Below are 12,506 nucleotides of genomic sequence, written 5' to 3'. Positions count from 1 at the left end.
TGAGATTAGCCGCTGTATTCTTGTTAGCCGATCCTAGTAAGTGTAACCTTCACAATAGCCCGGCTCAGCCCTGAATAGTTAATGCAATGAGGCGACGTGAAATTTCACTAATATAGCAGTGAATTGCGCGGGGCTAGCTCAGCTTTTCCTGAGTTTGTAAATTATTCATGCCCCAAAGCCCACAGCTTGCAAAATGAGGACCACTATGTTTTCACCTCCGGAGGACAGATTGCAAGAAGTTTGCATCTACCTGAAAAGACAATGACTTGGCTTTGGGGCTGGTACAGACAACGTTTCCAATGTCATTATTTCAACCTCACAGAAATTGGAGTGGGATCATCTATGCTGTGTGTGCTTATTTTGTAAAGCAGCATCTAGAGATGTCCCTGGCTAGAGCCCAGAAGAAATTTAAAAAAAAATGTTTTGTGCCGTATGCTCGGTAGAGTTGGGCAATGCTTGCTCCCGACCTGTCGCTTCCCCCCCTCCTCTCTCCTCCTCCTCTCTCCTCCTTCCTGTGGTGTGCCTCGTGTACACACTACTCCGATCCAACAAGTACTTTGTTCTTTGATGAGCACAGACCGACAGCTGCAGGACATGAAAGTAATTTTTTTCTTTTGTGCGATCAGTGAAGCCAAACTGAGCCGTATTACTTCTGTAAATTACTCACCCAGTGCCAGTCTCCTGGCATCTGCTGGGCAGTGTATTTGAATATATGGGTACAGTGGGAGCCCACATTCATACAGTTCCAGCTTATCCTGTCCTGCTATTGCTGTACTAATATGATGGCCGGGGTACCAATGCATTGAAAGGGGTGAGGCTTCCGGTATTTAGAGTCTATGCACTAAAAAGCAGACAGGAGGGTTGTGGTTAAAGCTCCCTCACTTCACTATGCATTTTGAAGGGCCAGCACTGACAGGTTCAATCAGTCAAAAGGGATGAGCTGTATAATACATAACTCAATGGGTGAGATATCTCATATTTGACTATACATTATTCAGGGCCAGCCAAGCCCTTCCTGCAGGACAAGCTCTCTGGAAAGTTATCAATTAACCTCTTGCGTCTAGGGTGGCCACATTTCTCCTGGTTTCCAGAATGCACGTAATTTTCATATGTTGCTGATAATCGTAGATAAAACGGTTCCCTGCAGTGTGTTGGAAGTATAAACTCACAGAAGGGAATCAGTTACTCAGCTACGGAAGGGCAACGTGTCACCAGGACGTCAACAACACGTGAAAGTTATGTGTCCTGGAAAAAATGGCTGATGTGGTCATGACAGGCATATATCCTCTGCCCTGTCACACTTTACTTACAAAAAGAGGTGCACAAATAGTATGTGATTTGCTACTGGAATTATGGAAATGACAATACATCCCCAGCAACTCCATTGAAACCTGTTAGTCGCAGTGCTGCCATACTTCCAGCACCTCCCTGCATTATAATTTTTGTATAAATTTGAGTAATCAATTTTCTTCTGTGAGTTAATCTAGCACAGTGCAGGGTATCACGATATGTGGCGGTCGGCAGCATGTACAATTAGGGGAAAGTGGTCAATATGGCATCAGTAGGCACAGATCTCCGTTATTTGTGTTGTTTTATGTGTTTGTTAAAATTAAATACCACCACAGAAGTAAAGCTATCACAGTCATGGTTCTGTATCATAATTGGGTTACCACGCAGCCAATATTATAGCAATAGGCCAGTAAAAAAAAGGGTGTTTGGAGTGCATAACATGGTCAGTATTTTAGTAGAAAAGGTGGCAGTCCTGGTCCTAAATTGGAAACCCAACCCTTCTTGCAGAAAAATACATTAGAGGTTAGGCATTTCACGGTCATGAGTAGTGAAGTCAAGGAGGTGAAATGTTTGAACTCATCCAAAGTCGCCTACAAACTCACGCGGTAAAGAATAAACCCGTAAAGCTGATTCTGTTACTTGAGCGTTTTTGACGACGCTCAGATCTTCATAGATTTTACACAGATTTCAGGGTCATCAGGTGGGGGGGCAGATGGCCTATTTGACTAAAGGATGCTTATATAAACTGTGTAGTTGGGGGCTTCCTGAAAATCAATGCTGCCCCACGTGGTCCATTTTGTACTGTCTTCAGTTAAAGGAGCCATATGGGCACATTATCATAAGGTTCATTGCTGGACCCATTTTTGTAATCACCGTAAGTGCGTTGTTACTTATCTTTGTGATGGACCAGTAAAGGGCCTGAAAAGTCTCAGAGTCAGCGCAGTCAGTACATCTCAGACGTATCTGATTATACTCCCTGCGCTTCTTTAAAAGCTACTTATTTCTACTCTAAACACGCCTTCTAAAATACCTACTCTTTTAACATTAGATTTCATCTATCGCTGGCGAGGTTTCTGAAAAAGAAAGTTTCCTACACAGCTATTAAAATACTTGATGCATAACACACCTTTTTACAGAATTAAAAGAAAGATAGCGCTGATAGAATCTGTGCGTGTTATCAGCTGTGTGCAGCGACTGGTTGCACTCTAATTAAGTAATCAAACAGAATGCTGCATGGCTTAAAGATACAGAAAACATTTTCCTCAAATCATCATCTGTGATCCCCTTGACCAGAATAATCAGGGGCTGTCAAGGCTTGCAGCTAGCGATAGGTGTGATTAAACCCAGGTGTGTGTTAGTGAGTAGCCTTTAAGACTATTGTTACCCTTTATAGTTCAATTAAGGCTTAAGTAAATGATCATGCAAATCACATGAGAACTGAGCTTGCAATTGGATAGACTCAGCCAATAGGAGAAGGCTCTTGAGTATTTATACCAGATCAGCAGGCTTGGTCTATAGTGTGAGCTGAGTTGTTGAAGTTAAGAGCTGGTTGAGGGCATTGATCAGGACTAGGGTAAGTAGCCCATTTTGTGGTTTTGGTACAGGCTTTCTGGTAAATATGGTAGTAGGCTGTGAAACCCATTCATGGTTTTATTGTAAAAAGCAAGGGGTCCCCCCAATCTTAAGTTATTGCAGTAGTAACTTAAACTCCTATGGTTAGTTCTGGCATTTTTATATTCTGCATGCTTCCAGTGTAATATTGCAGAATCTGAGCCTTATGAGACTGGATGCAGAGAACAAAACGGAGCCTGCTATGGCTGGGAAGGCTGCAGTCTGCAGGCCACAGCAAAGAAATGCTCTGGGTGATATTGGGAACAAAATGGTCAAGACAAATGTGCCAAAGAAGGTAAGACAAATACATAGCAAGGAGGCCTCTTAATTAATTTGTCAGTGTATAATCTCTGATCCTATCCTCAACAGGCTGCAAAGGTTATCAAAAAAGCTAATGTAAACAAGGTCAAGCCTGCGGTTCAGGAAGAGGTTGTACTAAAAGAACCAGAAATGGTAAGTTGTATATTTTAGCTATAAAGATAGGACTCTTGCTCTGCATCTGCTTCACTTTCCTAGGATGAGGTCTACAAATGGCTGATGTCTAAAAGGTACTTAATTTGTATTATGAATCTGAGCGTGCAAATGTCTTTATTAGCCCATGGCACACTAGTCACTCTTAACTAATGTGAAGGTGCTCAGCTTCCGAACAGCATGTTCTCTTGCTGTTTCTACAAATTAATTTGTTCTCATGTAAACTTTATGGGGTCTTCACCCCCCCCCCCTTGTTGTGAATAGTGTTTAATGTGTCTATAACATTGTGAACCTGACTATTTACTGACAAACCTGTTATACACTAGCTGGTGCCGGTCTCTCCTATCCCTATGGACACAGATGAAGAGCTGTCCCAAGCCTTTTCCAATGCCCTCCTCCAGATAAAGGATGTGGATGAAGATGATGCAGACAATCCCATGCTGTGTAGTGATTACGTGAAAGACATTTACTGTTACCTGAGGAGCCTGGAGGTATGTTGCATAACCCTGTGGCACCTGGAGCCTAAAATGGGATGCATGTAATGTTATGCAAAAACCAGCTGTCTTAAATTCCACTGTTAAGTGTTGAACTGGTTTGCCCTCTGGCATTATAAACTGGCTCCTGGCTTGAGTGATGGTTGCTGTTAAACCAGCAAATGAAGAAGCATGAAATACTCGCCATGAAGGTTCTAAACTTCTACACTACTCCATGTATTCAGTATACTCTGGGAACATGTCGGCAATTGCCCCATGCCACCTGCTCTGTTGTAGCAGCGCACATCTTAGTCATTGTTCTAAGAATCAGCTGCTACATAAGGACTTCCAAGAAATAAAGGCTTCAAAAAAAAAAAAGCCACGGGGGGGAGAGGTGTTAAATGTTCAACTTCCTTGCATAATATGTTTAATTTGTTTAACACAACATGAAGTGAACTCTGATATACTGCAAACTAATGGAAAGCTCCTTGTGTGGGGTGTCTCTTCAGGAAGAACAGGCAATCAAGCTACATTATCTTGAAGACCAAACCATCAATGGAAACATGAGGGCCATACTGATTGACTGGCTTGTGCAGGTTCATATGCGCTTCAAATTGCTCCAGGAGACTCTATTCATGACTGTGGCCATTCTGGATCGCTTCCTTCAGGTGTCTCCCATATGAGAATAACACTGACTCTATGGTTGTCTCTCTATGAATCCCTGACTTGTAACCTTGCATTTCAACAGGTGAATCCTGTACCAAAGAAGCTGCTCCAGCTGGTTGGTGTGACTGCCATGTTTGTTGCCTGTAAATATGAGGAGATCTATTGTCCAACCATTGGAGACTTTGCCTTTGTGACTGATCACACATATACCACAGTGCAAATCAGGGACATGGAAATGCAGATCCTCAGCACGCTCAAATTTGACATTGGCCGACCGCTGCCCCTGCACTTCCTGAGGAGAGCATCAAAGATTGGGGAGGTGAGTCTTGGCTGCTAATCTCCCCTTGGCTGCCTGTTAACTCCAGCAATAAACAGCTGGAAAGATTGAACTAAAATTTGAAGCTTATCGCAATATCATGACATATATCTCTGGGAAAACGGTAAGTGGTCCAGATAAAGCACTAAATGGATCAGCGGTTTACCACTAGCTGGTCTAGAGCTCAGAGGCTACACCTAATTGAAAGGATCACATGGTACACATGAATAGGGTGTTCAGAATGTATGGGCATTATGTTTACAATCCAGAATTTCCACATGTGCTTGTTCCTTGCTATAGGTGGATGCTATACACCACACATTGGCCAAGTACCTTATGGAGCTAGCTATGCTTGATTATGATATGGCGCACATCCCTCCATCACAGGTAGCAGCAGGAGCTTTCTGTCTCTCCGTGAAGGTCCTGAATACTGGTGAATGGGTAAGATTCTGCCTAAAGGGAGATGGTATGAATTGATGGGGTTGCATTATAGTAGACTATGCATGGCAAGAGTTGCCTCCATAACTGTTCCTTCTCTTCAGACTCCTACTCTTGAACATTACATGGCCTACACTGAGAGCTCTCTGCTACCAGTCATGCAGCACTTGGCAAAGAATGTTCTGATCGTCAACAGAGGCCTTACAAAGTTCACGGTGAGACTTCCGTGCTGAAGTAGAAAAATCTGGGGATAAATGCATTGTACCATTAACTAAAAGGCATCATTGATACTCGATTTTTCTTGACTTGAGTGTTCTATCATCTCTTGCAGGCTATAAAGAACAAATATGCCAGCAGTCGTCAGATGAAGATCAGCTGCTTGCCACACCTGAACTCTGAACTACTGGAAGTCTTGGCCAAATAGACTTCAAAAAATGACTTGTTTTAAATTAAACATGTAATGTCTGCTCTTAAATTTTTATTGTAATGAACTGATGCACTTTTAATAAAGCTTTTATTTTATAAATGTTTGGCTCTTTCCTACTAAAGCTAGATCTGGTGGGGGCTCAACGCCCCTCATGTAATGTCAGATCCAAAATATTGATGGACTTGTTGGTTCCTGCCAGCTTCCATCTGTAATATCGGCGATCTGTGCGTTTTATTGTGAAATCAAAAGCTTCCCATCTACGTGTATTGGAACACTACATAGACTTGCTTCAGTCACCCGCAGCTCCTTCTGTGTGAACCCATTGGTATAACTGCTGTAGCTGGTTTAATACAACTAATGGCATTCTGGGGTGTGATTCAACCCCAGATCATGAGCAGATATCCATCTTTAGGCCCAGTTTCAATGTTATTGCAAGATTCTACCATTGGCATTTGACATTTTACCCTTAGGAAAAGTAACACCTGGTCTTGGTCTGTATACAATGCAAAATCTGGCCCTCTCAAAGCTAGGGCTTGGCTAAAAAGGTGTGATTATGTGCTAATGTGGACACTGACTTCAATACAATGACTTATATAAAACTATATATATAAAAAAAACAAAAAAAAAAAAACTTGTACATAATGAGTTGTACAATAAGAACTGCATTCCATCAATCAATGGTTTTAGTTATGCAAAATGCAAGTTCAGCATACAATAATTGAGTCCATGAGAAAAAAGAGCAAGTAGAGCCAAATCAAATGTAAAAGTAAACTTAAATATGCATTGTATATGGTTATCCTAAGTGAGTAGAGGGACTAATGGGGAAACTAGATTAGCTAAATGGTTCTTATCTGGTGTCAAATTCTAAGATTTACTACATAGTGTGATATTTCATAGATAAAAACTGATAGATATATATATATATATATAATCATGGGGACATTGAATCTCTGCATAACCTCTACAACTGGAGCTGCTGTTTGGGTTTCTTTCAATTGAAATTTCTGTTGAATTATGGTGCTCTACTATCCAATGCAGACGTTATCTATGCATCTTCATAACTGCTCTATTTGTGACTGCAAAGCCCCATATTACAGAAAGAAGAGTATTCAGAAAAGTGACATGATAGAAATGCACACATTCATGCAAAGGATCAAGAAAACATGGTGTACATTTAGGCGGGGGTATAAGGAGGGATATAATGTATACATTGTACCTGGAGGATGCAGCACCAACTATAATTTCTGGTACTTAACCACGATACCTATCAGAACCTATAGTGAATCTACTGGGCTTTTTTTGGCCACTTTCATAACTCTACAATTTGAGTCACATGTTAGTATCTTTAGTGACTCACTGTTTCTGACTCACTGTAAGACCCCTTGATATATATTAACTAATCAGATCCTGAAAGCAGATATCGTGTTTAATTCTTAGAGGTTACAGGACAACCTCTAACAGTAATTTGTGGGAACAGTTTTGACATACAGTCCAAGCTCCAGCTGTTGGCTCTTTTAGCAGATATCCTAAATTGTGGGAGTACCAGCATTGTTCTATGAGCAATGGACATATCTAGACTAAGTAGCTCTGGGCAGACCACCCTGTGATGTTTGTTTTGCTACTTCCCATGTTTTGTAGGCTGGCATGGGCATAACCATTAAGCATCCTCAGGGGACCCAGGAAAGTTTTTTTAGTGAATTGTCTCACTGCTCTTGGAGTAAGTGAAATTCACTTTTACGCAAAATCTGTAGTGAGGATCTAGTAAATTCTCCTCTTACTTGATGTACTTGCTGGAGCGGTGATTGACTAAGATAGAGCAGGTCACTGTCAAGTGTCACTTTCAAGATAGAAAGATAGAATTTGACAGCAGATGATAACCATTCGGCCATCTAGTTTGCCCATTTATCCTGATGTGAGGGATCCGACCTTAATCAGTCATCGATCTTGTCTTAGATTCAGGATGACTTTAACTGTTAAGAGCTCCAACCCCAGCAATTTTCTCCTCTAGAACTGAATTAGCTGTTCATAAAGTATCATTACTGCAACGTGATGTCATTAATTTAAAAACTCACAAATAGCAAACATGTAGTCAATTTAATTAGACTCCCAGTATGCAGAATTGTTAGGTGTTCAGTTTTAAGTGGCTCATTTGACAGTGACTAACAAGGCAGCAAAGAAATCTCCCCAATGCTTGGCTGCTAAGAACACAGGCCTAGTTGGTACAGGGTACAGAGAATGATGACTCTCTTTATAATGGGGGTATTAGCAGTAGGTTTCTGCAGAGTTGCTTCTATAAAGGCTACCTCTAATGAGCTTATCTCCTGTATAGAGAGTTTCAACTATACGTAATGCAAACGTTAAACCAGTCACCGCTTTGTCTGAATTATGTATTAAGCAGGGCTAATTCAGCACTTTTTGTATGGTACTTCAAAATCCAAAATAGTGATGGCAAAAATGGTCCCTAAGGCGTAATGAAGATGGTGACTTGAAATTGCCACTCTCTTTCTTCAGTGAATAGTCATACCCTGCTACCCTGACCATATGAGCCCTTTATTTCTGGGCACGTATACGCTTCACATGTTGGTGACCAGTACATGAAGACTTCAAAATGTGGAATGGAATAAAGAAATCAATTCCCATATATATTGTGGATTACCCTTGTCTAAATCAATGGTAGTCAACATCATTCTTCAATCCACCATGCACCCAAGCAGGTGTCTCAATGTACCATCCAATTAAATCCATTCCATTCCTTAAATCCAGTACTGCTAGTAGCATGGAATGTAATTACTCTCTAATTAAGGCGTCAATTAAATCACCTGTAAGCTATAATACAAACAAGATGCCACTTGTTAAGTACTTGTGTCTTAGCTATTTAAACCAGAGACATTGCTCAGGTTTTATTGTAGGTGTGAAGGTTTTATACTTTTTATTGTGACAATGGCATCGATGAGGACTAGGGTAAGGTTGGGTGTTTGTTTGGGGGGTGGGCTATCTTTGGGTTGTGGTTTAACAAATGTAACATTGGAGTTATTTAAAGCCAACAAACATTTGCTTTCGCACATGATGGGTTTTAGTGAATCCTGGTTTAATGCTTCCCCTTGTATATTTTGGTGTAGGTGACTCTGCACCCCTTTAATTGTTTGGTATTGAAATGTAGTATCTTTGTGTCCTACTGCAACACTCCACAGATCATACTCGGTGGTGAACTTTAACTTGCTAATGATTTTTGTGAAGTTGCTGCAAGGGAGAACTGGCTGGTGTTGAGGTTCTATCTATGTGTACAGAATACCTAGATTTCTGTAATCTTCTGGTCCCTTACATCCTACAAAGATGTTTGTGGGACCAAAAGGGGTAACCTGCTGTGTCACAAACCTCTCCTTTATCTACACTGCATGCAGCTTCCATGGGGGTTCCAAGTCAAAGGATAGCTGCCTCTATAAAATGCCTTGGGAGATGTTAAGGTGTGTTTAAGACTTGGCCTTTGTCCTTGTATTGGACTTATTAGTATTTAGGTAACATAACTAATGCATTCCTTTTTATTAATGGCAATGTAAGACAGTTATGTCTATCTTGTTTGACTCTTTCCTGATGTGAATATTTTGGCTTGGAATCAGGATAGCAATATGCAGGTTTAAAATCCCTTGTATTGGCTTCTGATAGGAAGCTGTTCAATTTATCTACCGCGTTCTCGGTGTAAAATGTAACTATGCTACATTCTCAGAGCATGCGGCTGGATGCCGAGAACAAAATGGTGGCTGGAAAGGCTGCAGTCTGCAAGCCACGGCAAAGAAATGCCCTGGGTGATATTGGGAACAAAATGGTCAAGACAAATGTGCCAAAGAAGGTAAGGTTAAGAAATGCACAGCTAGTGGATATTTAACCTGTGATTTAGCAGAATCTACTCTAACTTTTTTTTTTTCTTATTCCCCACTGCATCAGGAAACAAAAGCTCTCAAAAAACCAAATGCAACTAAGCAGACCAAAGCCTCTGTTCAGCAGCAGCAGACTATGCTGAAGGAGCCAGAGAAGGTGATCTATTGCTTTAAATGGCTTGATATCGACTAAACCATACTAGAAATCTTGGTTAACAGCTTTTTGGTGCATGGCTGGTTTCAAGTATTGGGCTGACTGCATTAATTCTATATTCCTTGAGCCAGTACTTTTACAGTGATAGGGTTCCCCTGTAGGAATAACTTTGTATCGCCTTGCCTCTTGGACCTGGAAAGACTAGTCTGCTTACACACTTCACCCTTGTGGCCTGGGTGACTCTTACAAAAAGCACTTGCTACAGTGGAAAGCTCATGTGAGATTTAGTGCTATAACCACATGCTAGATGCAGACTGACAAACCTGTCCCTACTTCAGGTCTGCAATTATTAATGCCCAGACTGTTACTGTCGAGTGGTCATATCTTGTGAAAGTTGCACACATGTGCTCCCCATTCTAAACTTAACATTTCAGTACAGGAATAAGGTTGATAGATATTCTTGTTAATAACAATACTAAATTATAATTTCATTACTTGCCCCAAGCTCCCGTTCCTAAAGATGCTCATCTTTGATGCCGCTCTATGGTATAATGTATCGGCACAGTTGTGACTGTGCAGAGCTGATATTTCTTGGTGTTGCTCACTAGCCGGTGCCAGTCTCTCCTGTCCCTATGGACACAGATGAAGAGCTGCCCCAAGCCTTTTCCAATGCCCTCCTCCAGATAAAGGATGTGGATGAAGATGATGCAGACAATCCCATGCTGTGTAGTGATTACGTGAAAGACATTTACTGCTACCTGAGGAGCCTGGAGGTATGATACATTTTGAATTGGGTTATGATTACAAAAATTTCTTGCAGTAGGGCATCGTTGGTGTGTTAATGTCAACTAAAGGGCATTTACATTTCCCTTCTGTAAGAACATCTATAGACTTGAGTGGCACCAGAAACAAAATATGGCTCATCTTGACCTGTAAAACCCTCGACACAATATTTGGCCCTTGGTCTGGTTTATTAAGTATAGCATATCTATCCATAAATGTCTAGTTTCCCTCATGCTACTACTGAATTCCACCTAATCCTCCTTCTCCTGTGATTAACCTTTTTATTTTGACTCCTTTGATGTATAACTATTTATATCTGCCACAGCTTTCCTCAGTATTTGTTTAGTAGCCTTTCTCTGAACACTCTAGATCTTCTGTCCTTCTGCTAATGGGGTCTCCAGAACCTCCGCTCTATGGCCCAGTCTCGCCTATTTTGTGCAAGGCAGGAATAAAATCTCACTCTCTATGATTCCATTGGGAATACAACATGCAGCCTGCTAGCTTAAAATGTCTGCCTTTCAGTCAAAAAATTACTTGGTCACCTCTTGACAACATAACCTCCTTATACCATGGATAGTTTGTCTTCTACTTGTAGAGACTGATTACTGGCCAAATAAAATTACTAGATATTGTAATCAAAAGCTCCTTGTGTGGGGTTTCTTTTCTTCAGGAAGCACAGGCAATCAAGCTACACTATCTTGAAGGCCAAAGCATCAATGGAAACATGAGGGCCATACTGATTGACTGGCTTGTGCAGGTTCATCTGCGCTTCAAATTGCTCCAGGAGACTCTATTCATGACTGTGGCCATTCTGGATCGCTTCCTTCAGGTGGGTCTCTCCCATATGAGAATAACACTGACTCTATGGTTCTCTCTATGAATCCCTGACTTGTAGCCTTGCATTTCAACAGGTGAATCCTGTGCCAAAGAAGCTGCTCCAGCTAGCTGGCGTGACTGCCATGTTTGTTGCCTGTAAATATGAGGAGATCTATTGTCCAACCATTGGAGACTTTGCCTTTGTGACTGATCACACATATACCACAGCGCAGATCAGGGACATGGAAATGCAGATCCTCAGCACGCTCAAATTTGACATTGGCCGACCATTACCCCTGCACTTCCTGAGGAGAGCATCAAAGATTGGGGAGGTGAGTCTTGGTTGCTAATCTCCCATTGTCTTCCTGGTAACTCCAGCAATAAACAGCTGGAGAGATTGAACTAAAATTTGAAGCTTATAGCATATATCTCTGGGAAACTGGTAAGTGGTCCAGACAAGGCACTAAATGGATTAGCAGTTTCCCTAGTTGGTCTAGCGCTCAGAGGCTACACCTAATTGAAAGGATTGCACAATGCCCATACATTCTGAACACCCTAGTCATGTGTACGATGTTCATAATCCAGCATTTCTGCATGTGCTTGTTCCTTGCTATAGGTGGATGCTATACACCACACATTGGCCAAGTACCTTATGGAGCTAGCTATGCTTGATTATGATATGGTGCACATCCCTCCATCACAGGTAGCAGCAGGAGCTTTCTGTCTCTCCATGAAGGTCCTGAATACTGGTGAATGGGTAAGATTCTGCCTAAAGGGAGATGGTATGAATTGATAGGGTTGCATTATAGTAGACTATGCATGGCAAGCATTGCCTCCATAACTGTTCCTTCTCTTCAGACTCCTACTCTTGAACATTACATGGCCTACACTGAGAGCTCTCTGCTACGAGTCATGCAGCACTTGGCAAAGAATGTTCTGATCGTCAACAGAGGCCTTACAAAGTTCATGGTGAGACTTCTGTGCAGAAGTAGGAAAATCTGAGTCTAAATGCATTGTACCATTGAATAAAGGCCTCGTGTATGTTTGGCTTTCTTGATTTGAGTGTCTTATCCATCTCCTGCAGGCTGTGAAGAACAAATATGCCAGCAGTCGTCAGATGAAGGCCAGCTGCTTGCCACACCTGAACTCTGAACTACTAGAAAGCTTGGCTGAATCGCTTAGCTGA

The 12,506-nt window shown here is 41.5% G+C and overlaps 2 protein-coding genes across 2 annotated transcripts; both read left to right on the top strand.

Annotated features, from left to right (window-relative positions):
- The first annotated feature begins 1,830 nt into the window (after window positions 1-1,830).
- Window positions 1,831-5,689, top strand: LOC149285499 (G2/mitotic-specific cyclin-B1-like). Its single transcript, XM_089495270.1, has 9 exons — window positions 1,831-1,895; window positions 3,043-3,196; window positions 3,271-3,354; window positions 3,699-3,863; window positions 4,355-4,513; window positions 4,594-4,830; window positions 5,128-5,268; window positions 5,370-5,480; window positions 5,597-5,689. Exons 1-9 carry the CDS (start codon window positions 1,831-1,833, stop codon window positions 5,687-5,689), a joined length of 1,209 nt encoding a protein of 402 aa, XP_089351396.1.
- A 3,712-nt stretch (window positions 5,690-9,401) lies between these two features.
- Window positions 9,402-12,506, top strand: LOC149285498 (G2/mitotic-specific cyclin-B1-like). The gene is made up of 8 exons (XM_089495298.1): window positions 9,402-9,539; window positions 9,635-9,724; window positions 10,330-10,494; window positions 11,175-11,333; window positions 11,416-11,652; window positions 11,937-12,077; window positions 12,179-12,289; window positions 12,405-12,506. Exons 1-8 carry the CDS (start codon window positions 9,402-9,404, stop codon window positions 12,504-12,506), a joined length of 1,143 nt encoding a protein of 380 aa, XP_089351424.1.

This window comes from Sceloporus occidentalis, unplaced genomic scaffold, assembly GCF_023333645.1.
Source record: "Sceloporus occidentalis isolate IW3139 unplaced genomic scaffold, rSceOcc1.0.p SCAF_78, whole genome shotgun sequence".
NCBI lineage: Eukaryota > Metazoa > Chordata > Lepidosauria > Squamata > Phrynosomatidae > Sceloporus > Sceloporus occidentalis.
This window is presented reverse-complemented; position numbering and strand designations above follow the sequence as displayed.